The sequence below is a fragment of the Papio anubis genome, chromosome 6 (assembly GCF_008728515.1).
Source record: "Papio anubis isolate 15944 chromosome 6, Panubis1.0, whole genome shotgun sequence".
NCBI classification, from domain to species: Eukaryota; Metazoa; Chordata; class Mammalia; order Primates; family Cercopithecidae; genus Papio; species Papio anubis.
Genome location: NC_044981.1, coordinates 126,230,548 through 126,251,550, shown reverse-complemented (window position 1 = coordinate 126,251,550; position 21,003 = coordinate 126,230,548). Strand labels below are relative to the sequence as shown.

Here is a 21,003-nt window from a genome sequence, read left to right as displayed (position 1 = left end):
GCAACCAACCTGCCTCCATATATCACGGGTTCACGCCATTCTCCTGCCTCAGCCTCCCGAGTAGCTGGGACTATAGGCACCTGCCACCACGCCCGGCTAATTTTTTGCATTTTTAGTAGAGACTGGGTTTCACCGTGTTAGCCAGGATGGTCTCGAGCTCCTGACTTCGTGATCCGCCCGCCTCAGCCTCCCAAAGTGCTGGGAGAACATTAAGAACAAATGTTCTTAATGGCATCTGCAATGGTGAATCCTTTCCAGAAGGTTTTCAATTTTCTTTGCCCAGATCCATCAGAGGAATCACTATCTATGGCAACCATAACCTTACAAAATATATTTAAGTGATAAGACTTGGAAGTCAAAATTATTCCTTGATCCATGGACTACAAAATGGATGCTGTGATGGCAGGCATGAAAACAACATTAAGCTCCTTGTGGCTGGGTATAGTGGCTCATGCCTGTAATCCCAGCACGTTGGGAAGCCAAGGCAAGTGAATCATTTGAGGTCAGGAGTTCGAGACTAGCCTGGCCAACATGAGACACTGTTTCCACTAAAAATACAAAAAGTTGGCCAGGTGTGGTGGTGTACGCCTGTAATCTCAGCTACTTGGGAGGCTGAGGCAGGAGAATCACTTGAACCCAGGAGGCAGAGGTTACAGTGAGCTGAGATCACTGCACTCCAGCCTGGGTGACCGAGCAAGACTCTGTCTCAAAAAAAAAAAAAAAAAAAAAAAAAAAGAAAAGAAAAGGAAAAAGAAAACAACATTAACCTTCTTTGTCCACCTCCATCAGAGTTCTTGGGTGACCTGGTACATTGTCAATGAGCAGTAATATTTTGAAAGAAATTTTTTCTTCTAAGCAGTGGGTCTCAATAGTGGGCTTAAAATAGTCAGTACACCATGCTATAAACAGACGTGCTGTCATCCAGGCTTTGTTTTTCCACTGACAGAGCACACAGAGTAGATTTAGCATAATTCTTAAGGGTCTTAGAATTTTCAGAATGGCAAATGAGCATTGGCTTCAACTCCAAGTCAATGATTGCAGTGACCCAGCTGTATTATCCCCTAACAAGAGATTCAGCCTATCCTTTGAAGCCAGGCATTGACTTTGACTCTCTGGTTATCAACATCCTAGATGGCATCTTCTTCCAACAGAAGGCTATTTCATCTCCATTGAAACTCTGTTTTTTAGTGTAGTCACCTTCATCAATTACCTTAGCAAGATCTGGATAACCTGCTGCAGCTTCCCCATCAGCACTTGCTGCTTCACCTTGTGCTTTTATGTTACGGAGACAAGTTTCTTTCCTTAAACCTCATGACCATCCTCTGCTAGTTTCAAACTTTTTTTCTGCAGTTCCCTCACCTCTCGGCCTTCACCAAATTGAAGAGAGTTAGGGTCCTTGTTCTGGATTAAGGTTTGGCTTAATGAACATGTGGCTGGTTTGATCTTCTATCCAGACCACTCGAACCTTCTCTGTATCAGCATTCAGGATGTTTCGCTTTCTTATCGTTTGTGTGTTTACCAGGGTAGCACTTTTTGCTTCCTTTAAGAACTTTTCCTCTGCATTCACATCTTGGCTGTTTGGCACAAGAGGCCTAGCTCTCAGCCTATCTAGGCTTTCAACATGCCTTCCCTCACTAGGCTTAATCATTTCTAGCTTTTGATTTAAAGTGAGAGGCATGTAATTCTTCACCTGAACACTTAGATTAGGGATCATTGTAAAGTTATTAGTTAACTTCATTTCAAAATTGTCGTGTCTCAAAGAATAGAGAGGCCTGAGGAGAGGGAGACAGACAGAAATGGCTTGGTTGGTGGAGTAGTCAGAACACACACAATATTTGTTAAGTGGCTCATGCCTGTAGTCCCAGCACTTTGGGAAGTCGAGGTGGGAGGATCACCTGAGGTCAGTAGTTTGAGATCAGACTGGCCAATATGGTATCATGATAACAACAAAAAAGTTTGAAATATTGCAAGAATTACCAATATGTAATGCAGAGATGAGAAGTAGGCACATGCTATTGGAAAAATAGTGCCAACTGACTTGCTTGATATAGGGTTGCCACAAACCTTCAATTTGTAAAAAAAATGCAGTATCTGTGAAGCACAATAAAAGAAAGTATGTGCATACTAGACTCTGTATTAGGTGCTGGGGGCACAGTGTGAATCTGACAGACATATTCGCTGCTTTCTGGAAGCTCTGTCTAGTTGAGGAGACAGACAATAAGCAACAACTCAGCAAACACTTAATACACAATTTGCCTGGAGTAAGAAACGGCCTAGAATCTGAGACTAGCTTGGTCTGGGGACATCCTTAGGGAAATGACAAATTGTTTTTTCTTTTTTTTGAGACACGGTCTCACTCTGCTGTCCAGGCTAGAGTACAGTGCTACGATCATGGCTCACTGCAGTCTCGACCTCCTTGGGCTCAGGGGATTCTCCCACCTCAGTCTCTGGAGTAGCTGAGACCACAGGCGCACACCACCACACCTGGCTGATTTTTGTATTTTTTGTAGAGTCTCTGTTGCCAGGGCTGTTCTTGAACTCCCAGGCTCAAATGATCCTCCCACTCTGACCTCCCAAAGCACTGGAATTAGAGGCATAAGCCACCATGCCTGGCGAAGGAAATGACATTTAAACTGAAGGACAAGTAGGTGTTGACCAGGTAGAGTGAAGTGGAAAGAGGAGAAGCAGCAGAAGTACATACCAGGTAGAGGGAAGAGCTCCAAGCGAGATAGAATCTACTGTACCAGGACACAGATCCGCTGGCATATATATGTTCAATTATAGCAGCAAATAACATTTAACTTGAGGCTTTCTCCACCATAAGTGTTCATAGCACTTACTTCTGAGTGACTAGAGAACAAAACAAGACTAGCACAGAGAAACAAGAAGTACTGAAAGAAAAGATGGCTAATCATACTTAGAATAAGAAGTCTTGGTGCTGAAAATAAGTATGTGAAAATAAGCCTGCATAAAATAAGCCTGGATATATTTGGCATCCCCAGTGTAAGCATCCATAATCTCAACCACTGGCAGAAACCTGTCCACTAGCCCAGGACATTGCCATCAAGCAACTCACATACATGCACATGAGCGCACACGCACACCCCACATCAGAAGGGAAAAAAAACCCTTGCAAAAAAAAAAAAAAAAATCCTTTTGAATTGGGTTTTAAAATGTCAGACGATCACTGCTATTGTTCCCTGATTAAGGCAGATCAGAGGTTTCCATTAATCCCAAGGAATAACAGGTACACTCCCTTAATCATATTTAAAATAACAAGTGAGGTGATTTGACATAATGGCCATGTATTTCCTTCATTTAACACAACAAAATTACAGGGTACTGCATGAGCAATCTACCTGGCAGCTAGGATTTCTGATCCACATGAGCAAACACAGAACAAGGACCAGTCACATACGCCTATGGCAGGAAAGTGACTAAAACGACACAAGAAAGGGGGCAGCCTTCCTAGAAATTTTAACTCACAAGCAAGTTAAGGAAAGAAATTAGATTAGGGAAAATATCTCTATAAAAAGAGACTGGTTAAGGTCTGGCACAGACAAGCATGATGGTCTTTCCACCAGGCCATTCTCCCAACAGAACATGTCAGTAGAAGTTATCAGAAAATGTGAGACATTTGGTTATAAATTACCAATGTTATAATTGTCATATAATGAGCTCCAATTATTTTCCAGAGAATAAGGTAAGTGCTATATATTCTCTCTAATACTCGCCATCACCTGTGAGCATGATTTTATTCATCTCATTTCACAGATGAGAATCTGAGGCTTAGAAAGTTTAAATATTAATAACAATAATGTGCATACTTCCACATGTAGCACTTTTTCTATCACTTTTTTCTAAGCACTTTTTTCACAGTTTCTCACACCAAATATAGCCTGGATTTCTAATAACTGTGGCAAACTTGGACCTGTGGCCACTCACTACGAGTGAACATGGTGAAACTTTCCTAGTATCTTGTTTTCCCACTATGTAAACTGATATCCCTGATAGTGGCTGGTTCTCAATTTCTATAGTTCTACACTGGGGCTCAGAGATGACAACTGGTTTATAAGGGGGTAACTTCTCTTAAAGTTGCATTTTTACTTAGATCTTAAGCTACATTATTTGGGAAGTTTTTAAAAGGGGCTAATAGAGATTCCAACTCTCCTCCCTCCTGCCCAACTCCAAGACACCTCTTGGTCATGCACTCAGCTAGTGACCTTGAAAGCAATCCTATTAGGAGTACAGAGGCAGCTCGAGCCTCCACACTGTTGTTCTCAATAATGATTTTAGAATGGCAGATTCTGCTGAATCTTGGTATTTTAATATATTTTTACTACTTTATTAGGCCTGCAACTTTAACTTAGAATGAATCTAGTCCCCCAAACCATATATATTCAAGATCAAAACTGTTAAGATAATTTTTCTTGGTCTATATTCCTGAACGTCATTCCCACTCCATACTGGACCTGGGATTGTAAATTCTTTGGAATCCAGAAAGATTCTATGAGAATTTTCTTACTAACAAACCAATGCTGGGCAGATAGCCTGGAAAAACAAAACAAACAAACAAAAAACCCCTGCATTTTACAGTTGGCATAAATGTCAAATGGTGCTCTGGTAAAATATTTCAAACAGTGCCTTATGTCCATCTGTGACACACTTTGGGCCTCTGCATCTGAGTCTGGGGTATAACGGGGCATGACTTATCTTCTGAATTGGCAAATCTAGAACATAAACTTAACATAACATATGGAAGGTGCAACATAAAGTGGGTTTTTCCTAAATGTCTAGATGATCTGAGAATTAAGATGGAGTCTCTCAGTAAAATCATTTTCATTGCTGTTAAGTTTCTGCTAAATGAAAAACATAGTCAAGGTGCCTGGAGCCACCTGGATAATTTCTGTAACAACAAATTAAAGTTGCTCTTGGAGACACACGGATGTTAATGGAAATGGACATTCAATTCAAACTCAGACTATAATCTTTTAATAAATAATATCTAAGAGTTATCAGCCAGGAGGCTCTAAGCAAATACTTAATTGTGTTTGGTTCCTGTGATTGGAGGAGTCAGCTCTTTTAGCTCCATCAATTATAGCTCTGGAAACAGGCACACAATTTTTCAGTCTTTTAGTTTTATATAGCAAGCAAATTACATTTTATATTGTACCTCACTATACAAAAACTTTGGATAACCAAACACAGGTTAAATCATGTTCCTCTTGTACACAGTAATGTATGTGGTGATTCTTACTTATATAACACAGAATGCCTAGGGAACAGCTGTATTCTTTTATTCAATAGTTACAAAGAATCCAATGAGTACAAGACATACATTAGATGATGTGATCCTTGCTCCATCCCCTATTATTTTTATATAAATATTTTGAATAAAATATTACATTTAAGATCTCTTCAGCAAATAAAACTTTATGCCAATCAATTTGACCTCAAGATTTCCTCCTCAAAATAAGGATCTTTGATATCATTGTTCTAAAATATATTTTTGCCTCCCTAGCTGTTAAATTTTACAGCTAAAACCATTTGCCTAGCCCTAAAATGCCACACATAAGGACACTGGAAAGACAATGGTGCAAGCCTCACAGAACAAAAGAGAAAAAGAAACAAGGAAATGTATGAGAATGATTCTATAGAGGCATTCACATTTCTTATTCTAAGACTCCTCTTGGAAAACAAAAAGATTCATAACTTAGAAAAGGACATTACAGTTGCTAGATCATCACCTATCCGATAGGAATATAAATGATAAACACTAGATTATATTTCATTTGGAAACCTTAACTGGAGGAAATTCTACCTTTATGGTGGAAAAGCCAAAAGAAGAGAAGTCACTGCAGGCTCCAGAAATATACATTTTAACAAAGTGGGGGTGGGGGAGTACAGTTTCTCAGAACCACTGTGTCCTGATCTCAAGGAGAAGTTGTATTTCTTTACAATTTAATCTACGATTAGCTAACAAAAGGGACAGAAAGCATTATTAACCTTGATATTCACAAAGTGGTCAATTAATAGCACCTTATAACTATATACCTTTGTTTTTCCACCAAAGAAAAATGAATAGCATGACAGAAAACAACAAAACAGGGCTGGGTGCAGTGGCTCACTCCTGCAATCCCAGCACTTTGGGACATCAAGGTGTGGGGATCACCTGAGCCCAGGAGTTGGAGACCAGCCTAGGCAACAAAGCGAGACCCCACCTCTACAAATTAAAAGAAAAAAAACAGCCAAGTGTGGTGGTGTGCACCTCTAGTTGCAAGCTACTTGGAAGGCTGAGGAGGATCACTTGAGCCCAGGAGTTCAAAGTTGCAGTGAGCCATAATCGTACCACTGCACGTCAGCCTGAAAGACAGAGCAAGAGTTTGCCTCCCTCAAAAAAAAAAAAAAAAAAAAAATGGAGGAGAAGAAGACAACAAAGAGATAATCTCTGGTATACTATTAGACAAATGCAGTTTGATGGAGAGCAATATGATTAATGTATCAAACACAGAATTGTCTCTTTCCAAGTAGTTACCTTGAAAGGACAATTCTAATGCTATCAACATTTCTTAGAATTCCTATATCATGAAGACCTTCAGAGTCTGTAAAGTTATTTTAAGTGTTAAGTTTGCCTTTGTTTCATAATGTTCCATGTACTCTGGAAGGTACAGGGTATAAAAAGGATGAGTCCTGGCCCTTACAAAGCTTACAGTGTTTGTAGGAAGGAAGGGCATGGATGTGTGCATGGATGATTTCATTACACTGAAGTAAGTAAGTGTCAGGGCTGAAGTCAGTACATGACTTATAGTGCCGAAGGAACACAGCGAGGGGCTGCCCTTTGTGCCAGGAATGAGGAGGCTGGGAGCAAGAGAGGCGGTTTCCTGGACATGGCACCAAAGGAAAGTCTGGAGAAGATGCCATGTGATCTGATTCTACAAAGAAAGTCAGAGTTACCCAAATGAGGAAGAAAGATGAGGAAAATGGACAGATGAGCATGAGTAGGACACAGAGGCATGCAAGAACATGACGGAGCAGGCAAATGCAACAAGCACTTTGGTGCTGCTGGAGCACAAAGTGCAAAGAGTGGCAGGAAAGAGGATGAAGAGGGAAAAAGGGACCAGCTGGCAGGTAGTCTAGGTGCCATGCTAAGGGGCTTGGACTATTCCTTAGGTCAGGGGTCACAAAAGCAATGACTACGGTAATGCAGATAACTGAGGCAGGCCATGTAATGTATATTCTAGAAGAGGGGCACTGCAGCACGCATGACCTGTCTCTAGCTATGGTGACAGCTGCTACTTCGCTCCAGCTGATGACTGCTGGGAAGACGACAAGAGTGGCTGTGTCTTCCAATTTTTCAAGGGAAGCTGAAATCCAGATTAAGAAAAAATCAGTTTCTAAATGTTGACTCATAAACACCTGCAGGAGACAAATAAACATAGCTATAGACTAAATATGGCTCCAAGACTGTTAGTCAAGACCTCTGTTTCACTGAGAAGTTTATTTCTAATAGGCAGACATTCCCATTGGAAAGATGTCATAGAGGCATGCTATGGAGGATGGGTTGGAAAGAGGAAAGACTGAAAGCAGGAAGACCATGATCCACCTAGAGAGTGATGAGTCTTTCGTCTTTTGAGGGAGATGATAATTTTGATAAAATCAAGTAAAAGTCATTTAGAGTCAAGTCTCATGAGTAAATTTAATATTAGAGCTGCACATCAATCAGGTTTTATATAAAAACAAGACAGGAGTATAAAGTCAATCAGATGACTGCTTTAGGCAGTTCACAGAATGAGTCAGGAGACCATTACAAAGCAGAAGTTGTAAAATATATTGTGTAATAGTCATGAAGCCTCTAGAAGTGTCTATCTGCAGGTAAATATTGTGTGGATGTCTAGCTTCTATAATGACATTTAAAAGATGCTTTGCCCATTACTCTCTGCTCCCGTCTTTAAGGTCTGAGGTCTTCAACCTCAGCCAGACATTTGGGATGGGAGAGGAGTCTATATCCCTTAAACGCTCTGTTTCAGATTAAAATCTTGAGGCCAATGTCTTCACAGTTGGCACATACTTAACATTTCCACCACTCTCGTCCTCTTCCTTTCCTGACTTCAATTTATACTCTTGCATTATTTGTACATATTTTTCTTCCTGCACTTCTGTGAGCAGAAACCATGTCAATTATCTTTGCATTACTTCCAGAAAACCCCAGCAGAGCAATCTGCCACAGAGTGAGCATTTAACAAATGCTGGTTTAGGAGGAAAACGCCTTATTACTTAATAATCACTGTGCTCAGCAAAATTCACCATAAGGCAGGTTTGCCTTGAGACCTATCCAAGGGCATTTAGTTACTGCAGCACCTAAACAGTGTCTCCTAAGCCAGTCCTGAAGTCAGCATTACAAGGAGGCTTGAGGTTCTGAGGTATAAGAGCATCAGCATAAGCCCAGCTCGCTCCCAGTGACTATTTAATTACTATGGTAATAACAGTCAGGTATGTAAAACATTACACTCCTACTGATTACATGGAAGAGTAATCACTTCTTCAAGAATGATCTAGTCTACCATCTAAACAAACTATTGCCACCCCACCAGATAACTATGAAGCCACCACAGAAACCCAGATGGTAATCTCCACACTCACTCTTACTGAGTTATTTGATGTTTGCCCAACAGTATGGTACCTGAAAAGATGGTACTCCTCATTAGCCAGGATAATCCTGAACGGAAACATTCAACTCATCAAATTTAGATGGTAAACTTCTTTACTACCAGTAAAAAAAAAAAAAAGATACTAAGCATGAAAACCAGGTTTGGATACCAGGTTTGGGTATGGTTGGCAGATTAGGCCATGGGGTGGGAAAAGTTTCTGATTGTGTATCACAACAGTCACACACAAAATATAATCTGTATGTCATCTTGCTATGATGCTTTGGGAATAACTGATTTAGAAAATAAGAGAGGGCCAAGCACAGTGACTCACGCCTGTAATCCCGGCCCTTTGGGAAGCCAAGACGGGAGGATCACTTGAAGACAGGAGTTCAGGATCACCTGGGCAACACAGCAAGATCCCATCTCTACAAAAAACTTTTTAAAAAATTACTTGGGTGTGGTGGCATGTGCCTGTAATTCCAGCTATTAAGGAGGTTGAGGCAGGAGGATCACTTGAGCCCAGGAGTTGGAGGCTACAGTGAGCTATGATCATGCCATTGGACTCCAGCTTGGGTAACAGGGCAAGACCCTGTCTCTAAAGAAAAAATAAAAATAAAAAGGAGAGGAAAAAAAAAGAGTCCATTAAAAGGTGCAACAAATGATGCAGGCAACTAGTGACTGGTAATAATAATAATAATCAGAACAGTGCAACAACATTTAAGTGGAAGAGGAAAAATGGAATTATCTACACATCCAGTTTTCTGTGTTCTCATGCAGTAAAGAGGCTGTCTGCTCCTTGATGTTCTTCTTAATAACCACATTCATTTCAGGACCCAACCATATCCAATACCAGGAAGCAGTAAGGACGAACAAACCAGAGAAGACACAAATTCAGAACGTAACAGCTCTACCGACTAGAACTGTGTTGTCCAACAAGGTAGTCACATGTGGCTATTTAACTAAAATTTTGTTTCTCAGTTGCACTAGCTGTATTTCAAGCTCTGCAGCTGTGGCTAATGGCTATTGTATTAGACAGTGCATATACAGAACATTTCCATCATTTTCCATGGAACAAAGCTGGACTACAAAGTGAATATTCCTATTGTTAAGATGGACCCAATGAAAAATTCAGTCAAAGCCAATAATTTTATTCATTGAGCATAATTAGAGATACCCAGGGTTATCTGGTTATTTTATTGAATGTGTCACAAAGACAATTGATGATCCACAGAAAGTTTGGACATCCTTATCAGCACAGGATTGTTTTTCTCAGTCTTCCTCCAATACCCACCTTTGCCCTCCCCACCACTGTGGGTAGGGATAGAAAGAAAAATGGTAGGGGGTCAGAAACTCCCTGATTAAGTCTCTCTTATCCAAGAACCTACATAAATTGCCAAAAATCAATAGGTTTTTAGAAGCATCTTCTTTCCTCCCCTTTCTCTTCCTTTTTAAAAAAATGCTAAAAGGCAACTGAACAAAAACAACAACAGGAGACAGGAAGAGGTATTCAAGAAAATTATTAAGAAGAGGACAGGGTGCGGTGGCTCACGTCTGTAATCCCAGCACTTTGGGAGGCCGAGGTGGGAGGATCACAAGGTCAGGAGTTTGAGACCAGCCTGTCCAATAATGGCAAAACCCCGTCTCTACTAAAAATACAAAAAAAATTAGCTGGGCGTGGTGGCGGGTGCCTGTAATCCCAGCTACTCGGGAGGCTGAGGCAGGAGAATTGCTTGAACCTGGAAGGCAGAGGTTGCAGTGAGCTCAGATTGCGCCACTGCACTCCAGCCTGGGCAACAGAGCAAGACTCCACCTTGAAAAGAAAAGAAAATTATTAAGAATAAAATGGATGGTTATCCTAAGTTACTGCCAAAGATATCCAAGGAAAAGTACCACAAATCAAGAATGTTTCCAAAAATACCCCATGGGAACAATTCAACAAATCCACATTAATTTTAAAAGTTACCAACTTTTCAGAGTCAAAATGATTTGCCGCTAAAAATTTAAAGTCCTTAGTTTTCATCCAGAGCAACACACTCTGGTTCAACGATCTAATTCACAGGCAAATAAAAGAATCACATTAAGTCACCTTCCAGTCATAGCATCATTTGAATTCTGAGGTCATTTGGTTCTCAGACAGAAGCCTGGTCTGATAGTAAATAAAAGTCAACTACAGTAGTAAGATTCTACTTATTAGAACTTTCCTGTGTACAGTCTCATAAAAATGAAGTAATATGCTTTTGGATCTAATGTAGACAGTTTCAATTACATTTAAGAAAAGCAAAGAAAGATTCATTCAAGAACCAGGAAAAAGAAAACCAGGAGTCCTCAGACACTGGATTCCATTTAACACTCTTCACTTTATCATTGTTTAAATATTTGCTTTCTACTTTGTGACGCTACCTCTCTGCATCACAGAAGAAAATTTGATATCTCAGTGACAGAATAATTTAAGTGCATGCTAAAATTTAATCAGCACATAAAAGCAAGAAAACTCATAATCCATCTGTTTAAGAACAGCTTATATATTTTGGGGAAGGGGAAGCAAGACTTAGGATGCTGGAAAACATAAAACAAAGGCCTTAAAGCCCCTTTTTCAAAAATGCCTGATGTTGCTGTCTCTGGCTGATAATTACAGCCCTGGGAGGGCAGCTGTGAGACAATGCTGACGATGATGCAGTACACAGGCCCTCAAGAAGCTGGCAAGCTGCTGCTACCTTTCACACCGTGAAAGAACAACACAAGGGTCAGACTTCCTTTTTCTGTACCCTGTGCGTTTCAACTGCCATACACGCATTCAGTGACAAAGTTATCATCAGAAGTTATACAACCTCATGATCTGTTCCCTGCTCCCTAGCTTCACCCTCCACATTCGCCCTCAATGTTTGCTGTGCCCCTCTTTACTCTCGGCATTTTAGTAGGCATTTTAGTATAGAAAGAGAAGTGACATTTTGACCCTTTGCCTAGAAAAGGTTGCACTCTTGAGTCACTTTAACTCATCCCTTTAAAGCAGAAACTCACTTCATTGAAGTAAGCAAAAATTATCTGAGGCACCTAAGGAAGGTGGGGAGATGTTCGTTTAAACCTTGATAACTCAGTATTTTCTCCTCTTGATGAGGACAGAGTGACTGGTCACTGTTGAAGTGAGCATGGGAAAAATTAAAGATCTCTAGGCCAAGAAAGTAGCTTACGTCAAAAAAGGCAACTGATCTGAAATATACCAAATCTACAAAAACTGTTTCCCATTTCATGCATACACAGCCCTACAGAGGGTATAAACACTACCAGCAAACCGTGCTAGGAGGTCACAAGCACTCCCCGGAGCATGCACGAGCAGCACAGTTTATAAAACGTTCTTTAGGCAGTGTGGGAGACAAGGGCTGGATCTGGCTCCGACCAAATGATGGAGCTAATGCATACCTTTCGGTCTTCTGGAATTTCCATTCTTTTGCTGTTCGTCTTCCTCATTAATGGTGAATAAACCAAGGGGAATTGGCCTTGCATTGGTCTTCTTCAGTCTCTCGTGTCGGAGAGCTGTAGCTGATCCAGGCATACCGCTGCTACTTGTTTTTTTTTTTTTAATTATTATTATATTAAAAATATATGCTTATGTAATTGCAGCTCCCAGGAAGCTGCTAGTTCCTAAGCTGCCTGTTCATTTGAGCACTTGTAATAGATCCCCTATGGGTAAACAGTTTGCAAACAGCTGACAAATAGTACCAGCCACTTGGCAACTGAGGCCCTGCAGTTCCCCTCACCTAGCAGCAGCTTCCCCACCTCCCCTACCAGCCCCCTCCCACTGACTCCCCGACAGGCACATGCGCTGGCGATTGCTCGGGCGCATGCATGCGGGCGCGCGCGCACACACACACACACACACACACACACACACACTTTCCAGAAAAGCCCTACTAAAGACACGCAGGGTCTGGTGCCTCCCACCACTGCCTAACCTGTTCAATCAGCTTCTTCCTGCTGCAGCACCTTTTCCCAGTCTTCTTCCTGCCACCGCACAGTAAAATATTCAGCCCACAGCAGAGAGGGGAAAATATGATACGCTGCCGTTAACAGTTGCCCTGACAACCCTGACATATCCTAATCAAGGAGGGCGGAGAGCAGCTCCATCTCCCCAGCTGAGAAGCAGCAGCTTGCAGGATGCTGGGTTCTGGGAACTCACCAGCAGAGGGTTACTGCGTGAGGCCGCTGGGCAGCTCCCTCTTCCTCTCAGCGGCAGAGCAGCAGGATGGGAGGAGAAAGAGTTTTGCTTGCACAAGCAGCAGTAGACTCCTCAGTATGGAGAGAGAGGCCTGAGGAAGAAAGGCTTTTTCTTCTTTTCTGGGCCAGGTTGTCTATCGTAACGTTTGCAAGCCCCTGGATGAATGAAGGCGTGGCTGGTACCCACAGAGCAGCTCCCTTTACTTTCCTGACATTCTTACCACCCCAGAGCATGTATAAAAACAGGGTTGGCAGCACTGGTCACGAGGGCCACCAGTGCCATGTCCCTGAAACCCTCCAGGGAAGACAGGCAAGGGAAGAATTATGCTGGCTCCCACTAGAGATCACAGTGTGGAGAGTCTCCTCTGCAACTGAAGTTTCAAGGACAGAACCTATACTCGGGAATTCTCCAAAGGAGAAAAACCTGCCTTTATTACACCCAGCACACCCCCTACCCTCAGTCCCCACCACTCTGGGCAGTCACTACCAGCGGTGCTGAGCGATGCTCAACACTTGACCCAATTTTAGTTCTTTCTGGATCGTTTTCTTCAAAGCACAGAATCATGTGATTATTGTTTTCTCCTGAAATAAGCTATCTCACTTTAAGACTCTTCACTTCTAGACTGCTTAAAATGTATGCTGTCTCCAAAAAGAATTTACAATAAATGACATTAAAACACACCAACCCCCAAATTAAGAAAAAAAATTTGTTGCTTTTGCATTTTAATAAAAATCAAGTCTGCTTAGCAAGTCAAAAGCAATCCTCCCACTCCCAAATTACTCCCTTACTTTTTCTCAGTACTTAAACCTACTTATCCAAGAGAGGACCCAAGGGAGTCTAAGGCAAGTAAAATATCCTCTCTAAATCTCTTGTGTGAAACAGTAACTTTGGACAAATCACTTAACTCTCTCGGTGCCTCCATTTTCTCTGTAAAATTGGGGTGATGACTATCATTTACCTTATGGGATTAGAGTGAGGATTAAATGAGTGTGGTGCCAGCAACGTGAAGTGCTTAATAAATACCAACTATTATTATACTTCATAATAGTTTGCTGTAACTAGTCCATTTTTTGCTTTGTAATTATTTTCAAGGTGTTTCCAGTTCAACTATCAACGCTATCAGGAAGTACTTCTTTGTATCTACTCTTACTGTCCAGCATGGTGCTGGGGGATGTACTAAATGGTGAGCAAACACATGCTGAAAAAAATAAATGAATCTTCAGAACTCTTTCCCTCCACAGGCTGGTGGATTTAATTAAGTTCACATGTATTTATTAGATCTCTGGCATGAAGAAACGCAGGAAATTTCAGTTTTAGAGTTTATTTTAAATTGTGTCAATCTGTGCAGTGGGTCTTTGGAACAAAAGAGAATGGAGTTTTGGAGCTGAATGGGCCTGAGAAAACAAGGGAGTTAGCATCATTTTACATGCGAGGAAGCCAAATCTCATGAAGTGAATGAAATTCCTTGCCTAGGTCAAATGTTAGTTGGCGCCAAGTCTACAATTAAAATTTAGACCACCTTCCTCCTAGTCCAGTGCTTCTCCTGATGACGAATGCTTGGCCCAGATGTTTTTGAATCCTAGATCTCTCTCCAACTTATGTGGAGATGGAAGGAAAGGGAGGAGGCATGCCTCCAATATTCAAGATCTTATTAAGAAATAAAAAAATGAATACAAATTGTAAATGTAACATACTTCCATAATTTTTTATATTTATAAACTTCTATTCTTGAATGAGACATTTGTTATTTCCTATTATTTTTCTTTAATCAGATGATCAATAAACATAGGTGTAATATACATCAATATCATACTATTTGTGAAACGAAAATATTTTCAAATCCACATTAACTTCTTTCCTCTACTTCAAGAGAATCAGGTCAGTATGTACAATAGCAAAAGCACAACAAAACAAAAAAGCAAAAGAATAACAAAAAACCCCACATATAAAATAAGCATACTTGAAACTACCTTTTGGTAAAGAAAATGAAAATCTATGTCTTAAGCAAATGACTAATTTCATTTAGAAATGTTTGTTACCCAAATACAGCTTACACTTTCCAAATAAACCTAGCTGCTGCTCTAATAACTAACAGATCATCTCCACCGAGTCAAGATGCTCCCATCCTGCTGTCTTGTAAATCCTGACTCCAACATCAACTAGCTGCATCACTGTCACAAAAAAGCAAACACCACAAGATCAAATAATAATAATAAAGGATTTTCTTCCTACCCTAAGGACACATTTTTCACTTAAGACTAAATTCATTTGAGATTAGTTTCTTAAATGTTCACACCCAAACTTTAATGAATATAGGGTTAGCTCTTGGGGAATTCCAGGAATACTGTGGCTTGGCCCCTGTAGGGATGTGAGTACCATCTTCTCCCAATTCCCTTTGACATTCTGATCCAAAACAAAGGCAAATACGGAAAGGGGTATGGTGAGACCTTAAATTTAAATATCTGCCAAAGTAAAATAAACACTACTCTGAATTCCTGAACTCTTTTGAGACGGAGTCTCGCTGTTGCCAGGTTGGAGTACAGTGGCACAATCTCGGCTCACTGCAACCGCTGCCTCCTGGGTTCAAGTGATTCTCCTACCTCAGCCTCCTGAGTAGCTGTGATTACAGGCATCCACCACCAAGCCCGGCTAAATTATTTTGTATTTTTAGTAGAGATGGGGTTTCACTGTGTTGGCCAGGCTGGTCTTTGACTCCTGACCTCAGGTGATCCACCCACCTCGGCCTCTCAAAGTGCTGGGATTATAGGTATGAGCCACCGCGCCCAGCCCCCTGAACTCTTCTCCAGTACTAAGGAGCATTTTCAATTAGATGTGGTACAAGTATCCTTGCACGTCACATGCAGATATAGAGGTTTTTAAATCAGTCCCCATGGGAAATGGGCATGCAGCTCTCCAATAGTCAGTCAGGTTTTGCAATTACTTTGTTTAAATCATTAAAGTGACAAATGTTGTATTAATAGAGACTTTGTACAAATTTGAGAGAAATGAGACACTGCCTTGTGCAACAGGGTTGATTTTACAACTAGATTGGCTTTACATTGCGTAAAAATATTCTGTGGTATAATTTTAAAATGTATTCACATGTATGGGTAAAAACACTACCACTCAGCTACTATAATTAAAACAGTCCCACAGGCCCCTGAGCAACTGCAGGCCCCACCCGCTTAGTCCACAATAAATTTATGTCTCTTTGTCCTCCTACCCTGGCTGGTTGGCATCTCTGGCCTATGTCCAACCTGTGAGTTGGATGAATATGAAACAGAGTCAAACCTGCTGATCGTTGGGGAAGTAAGCTCATGAGTTGGGCCTAGCTGTCACAACGTTATATAAAAGACTAACATGTAGTCACATGCATACACATACACACACATAGAGTCAGCTTTCTGTTCACATTTATGCTTCCTAGACTCCTGTGACCATAAAGTTGGAAAACAGCACACTCCATGAATGAATCCAAGAAATCTGCTTAACCAGTGAGAAACAAATCTAAAATTTCCCTTTCTAAAAGCCCAGTGAGCTTTACGAAAACATTATTGAAAGAAAAAAGAGCCTAATTTGTACTGTTCAAGGGCTAGAGCTGAAAACAGAAATTATTACTGCGGATTGAATGGTCTGTCACCAGTAAATTACAAGTTCCACGTATGTATAAGTTATTTACTTTTCATCAGGGTCCAGAAGTTCCAAAATTCTTTTCCACATTTCTACATTCAAGGAGATGGTTAATTCTTCAAAACTCCCGGACTTCAGTAATCTTTTAAGTATTTAATGCATCTCCCCAAGATAAACTGCAATTTACTTCTAGCAGGAGTTTTAACAATATTTTTATGCAACTTAAAACCTATGCATGATTTTGAAAATGACAAAGTCAACACAGGTTGACATGGAATCAAACAACCACTAAGGAACAAAGGTTCCCATTTGGTTCTTTGCCACTCTATTCTTAAAGTTAAAGGGCGGCCTCAGAGTTGCCTAGAATTACGCCACTTACTGATGGCTTTTGTGACGATAAAGGCACGACGTTCTGCCATCTTGCAGCATCATGCATAGCGTCAAAGAGGCTGGATAAAGAAATACTGCACAAAGAAGTATCAACCCTTTGAAAGGAAAAGGCAGATTTGCTTTGATCTTCTTTATTTGACCACTTTTTGTTAACGGGCATATAAGAAAAACAGTAAATACTGCCCTAGTAGTGGTGATGCCATCAGCCAGAAGTACGAGGTCCCTGTGGTGCCTTTTATAACATTTCTATAAATCTTCACTGCAAAACACTTCATGGCGCCTACAGAGTCCATTTTCCCACGTCTGCTCTATCACAAACAAATTTCAAACTCTAGGGATTCATTTATACAAATGTGAGGTGAGGATACTAAGCTTTAAAACCCTTTCCTAAACGTTAGGTGTGAAATGCCACATTAAACCTTAATCCAGTAGCACATATTAGAGTGCCTCTCAGCCCTCGTATTCATTACTCTCATTGATACTACTTCATTAATGTACACCACATGAACTTCTGAATTACTTGATAAAAGTTAAAGGTACAAAGATATCCTCTCCCCTCACGATAATTAGGCAAAGAAATCCAGTTTTATAGATTCCAAATGAGGCAAAGAAATCAATCTCTGAGTTCAACAGAAGATTCATACAGATGCCTGGACTGTGTTTCTGTAAGTTACCTAATTCACTGAGGGTCTGTGAGCAGTTTAATTTAGTGTTTAGTTTTATTGTTGAGCCACACCATTAGAAAGATAAGAAAATGAAACTATGGTTCCTTGCCTTGCTTTGCTTTAGGAGTAGTAAAATCATGTCAAAGATGCCAGATGGGGTGCTTTGGGGCATGCCATCAGAGGGGATACAGAGCCAAAGGCATAATGTTTTCACCAAACAGAGGCAGTGGGGAGCCACTGAAGGGTATTGACAGCTAAATGTGTGATCCAGACAGGCCAGGATGAACTTGCAGTGAGAAAGAGAGACAGGACAGAGACTAGTTATGTAACTACTTCGTCCAAGTGGAGAAAAGGGATCAAATGGTGGCCATAGGGATAGACATAAAAACAGGAATAGGAGAATCAATCATGTTTGTGTTTTTTAACAGACATCCCTCTAGCAGTGTGAAAAACTTATCCATAGGCTTGAACGTGAATACCAAGCTCCTGTAATAGTCGAGATGAAAGATGGAGAAGTGGGCAATGGAAAGAAAGGTAGTTAATGTTTTTATTAAAGATTAATATGATAACAAGTGCTTTATATCCATAGATAAAAGAAAACTAAGAGATGGATAGACTAAGGTCCAAAATGATCTCAAAGAATGAAATAATGAGCTATACTTAGACAGGATACAGCCTATTCAGTTTATTCCTACTGAATAGGCTACATTCTTATTAATTCAGTAGGAATAAACAGGAACATCTCTTTTTATATTTAAAAAAAGTTCAACTGGACAGGTATAAAATGAAGACCTACCCAAGCTGCACCAGAAACAAGGAGAGCAGTTGGGCAACAAGCTCACTAAACATCATCAGCGCACTGAGGAAGTAAAAACCCTAACAGTGTCACAGCGGAATCGGCAGACACCAGCGTGCCTAATAGAAGACAAGCGTTCTCTGTTTTCTGGTCCTCATACCACATGGTACTTGCAAGATATCTGAAATAGGATGATAAATGAGAACACATTCAGAAGAGAGTGACCCAGGACTTATCATAAATATTCTAGGCCATAACATAGGAGACATAACATAGGAGAAAATAAGACAAGGCTCCAGAGGAATAAAATAACAGAATTAAAGGTTAACATATGGAAGAATTTACACTTTTAGTGGAAGTGTAAATTTAGTTCTGGAAGAGAAAACTGATAACAGTGACTGGAAGTTACCAGAATGTAAAAAGTTATGTTTCTTGACATTGAAGATAGCTGTGCGCAAACACTGATCTGGGATGATGATGTTGGATTAAGGCACTGTTCACAAGTTGGAATTTTTTTTTTTTATCTCTAGAGCTGCTTCTGATCCTGAGACTCCATGACTTGATGCAAATGGAAAGTCAAGTTATATAGCCAAGAGAGAACACTCAGGCAGAGGGAAAAAGCAAGGCTGAGATAAAGCGCTTTCCTTTGCTGTACCTGTGCATTTACTTACTCACATGGCTTCATTTTGTAAGCAACTCTGCGTTTCATTATTTTACTTATTCAACTGATGGCCCAGAGGATTTAGCCTTAAATGCTAAATCACAGAAACAACTGAACCTTCACCAGGTGTTTGGGTTAGAAGAGGGCCACAATGGCCGGGCTTAGTGGCTCACACCTGTAATCCCAGCACTTTGGGAGGCCTAGGCAGGCGAATTACGAGATCAGGAGACCGAGACCATCCTGGCTAACATGGTGAAACCTCGTCTCTACTAAAAATATATTTTAAAAAATTAGCTGGGCGTGGTGGTACGCGCCTGTAGTCCCAGCTACTTGGGAGGCTGAGGCAGGAGAATGGCGTGAACCCAGGAGGCGGAGCTTGCAGTGAGCCGAGATTGCATCACTGCACTCCAGCCTGGGTGACAGTGCGAGACTCCGTCTCAATTAAAAAAAAAAAAAAAAGAAGAGGGCCACACTACTTTGATCTCTGCACCTGCAGCTTCCAGACCTCCCACATTCTCTCACCCACAATGTAATGAAAACCTACTGATACACACGCCTGTAATCCCAGCACTTTGGGAGGCCAAGGTGGGTGGATCACCTGAGGTCGGGAGTTCAGGACCAGCCTGACCAACATGGAGAACCCCCATCTCTACTAAAAATACAAAATTAGCTGGGCATGGTGGCGCATGCCTGTAATCTCAGCTATTCAGGAGGCTGAGGCAGGAGAATCGCTTGAACCCAGGAGGCAGAGGTTGCAGTGAGCCGAGATCGCGCCATTGCCCTCCAGCATGGGCAACAAGAGCCAAACTCCGTCTAAAACAACAACAACAACAAAAAGAACCTACTGATAAAGATGAACAAGAGAGTTTTCCCCTCAATGAGCCAATTTGTTATAGGTGGATCCCTATAGCTATGTGACTTGAGAGGTGAAATCTAAAAGTTTGTGAATGAAGAACGATACTAAAGAACAGCAAACCAATTCAGTGTATGACTTTATGGGCATTTTAAGGATAGTGATACAGTAAGTCTTTAGGACAGCAGAGCATTGGACAGGTGAAGAACATTCATTTCAGAATGTTTTAAGACTTTTCCTCAGTCCCATCTGTGTTAGTCTGCTTTGTGTTGCTATAAATACCTGAGACTGGATAATTTATAAAGAAAAATTTTATTTTGGCTCACAGTTCTGCAGACTGTACAAGGAGCACAGTGCTGGTATTTGCTTCTGTTGAGGGCTCAGGACGCTTACAGAAGGAGCCATGGCAAGACAGGGAACAAGAGAGGCATCAGGCTCTTTTAAACAACCAGCTCTCACATGAGAACTCACTCATTACCATGAGAAGAGTGCCAAGCCATTCATAAAATTGGCTCCCATGACCCAAACATAACCCACTAGGTCCACCTCCAACATTGGATGTCATATTTCAACATGAAACCGTATCTAAACTGTATCACCGTCCTTTGCTACTTTGCCACTCTTTCCATTTCTTTCTCCTAAAACCTCCTGAAATTAAAAGACATCCATTTTTTTTTACTGCGAGTTGAATATCCTGTTTTTATCTTAAAAAAATCAGGAAAGATTAATTTTTAAATTTTATCTCTTAAATAATTAAAATGATTTGTATGATTCCAGGTAAAAACTGTTAATTTTCTTCCTGAGTGTCAGTGTATCAGTGAGGGTTCTTCCAGGGAAATAGAACCAATAGTATTTTTGGCTATTTCTCTGGAGAGAAATATATTGTATATACTTATTTTAAGGAATAATGGCTGCTGCCACTGTGGGGGCTAACAAGTGTGAAATGTGTGCAGCAGGCTGGCAGGCTCGAAACTCAAGCAGGATTTCCATGTCACAGCTTTAAGGCAGACTTCCCCCTCCTTCTTCTTTCCTAGGTCTTCACCTGATTGGGTTTGGCCCACCCATAGCCAGGATAATCCCCTTCACTTAAAGTCAACTGATTACAAATGTTAATCATAGTTACAAAATACCTTCCCAGCAACAGCTG

At 40.9% G+C, this 21,003-nt stretch overlaps 1 protein-coding gene across 13 annotated transcripts in view; it reads right to left on the bottom strand.

Annotated features, from left to right (window-relative positions):
* The window catches only part of MAP7 (microtubule associated protein 7), a 212,321-nt gene that overhangs the window by 172,473 nt on the left and 18,845 nt on the right, over positions 1-21,003 (bottom strand). For 4 of the 13 annotated variants that reach the window (XM_009206014.2, XM_009206016.2, XM_031667402.1 and 1 more), the window contains exons 1-2: positions 12,599-12,836; positions 12,066-12,205 (exon numbers count right to left, since the gene is read on the bottom strand). The exons of 4 other annotated variants lie outside the window; for them this stretch is intronic. In XM_009206014.2, the coding sequence (XP_009204278.1) occupies positions 12,066-12,198 (133 nt within the window). In that variant the 5' untranslated portion in view covers positions 12,199-12,205; positions 12,599-12,836. Of the gene's footprint in view, positions 1-12,065; positions 12,941-21,003 lie in introns of those variants that run through there. 5 more of the 13 variants (XM_003898126.5, XM_003898129.5, XM_017958297.2 and 2 more) reach the window with 4 other exon arrangements.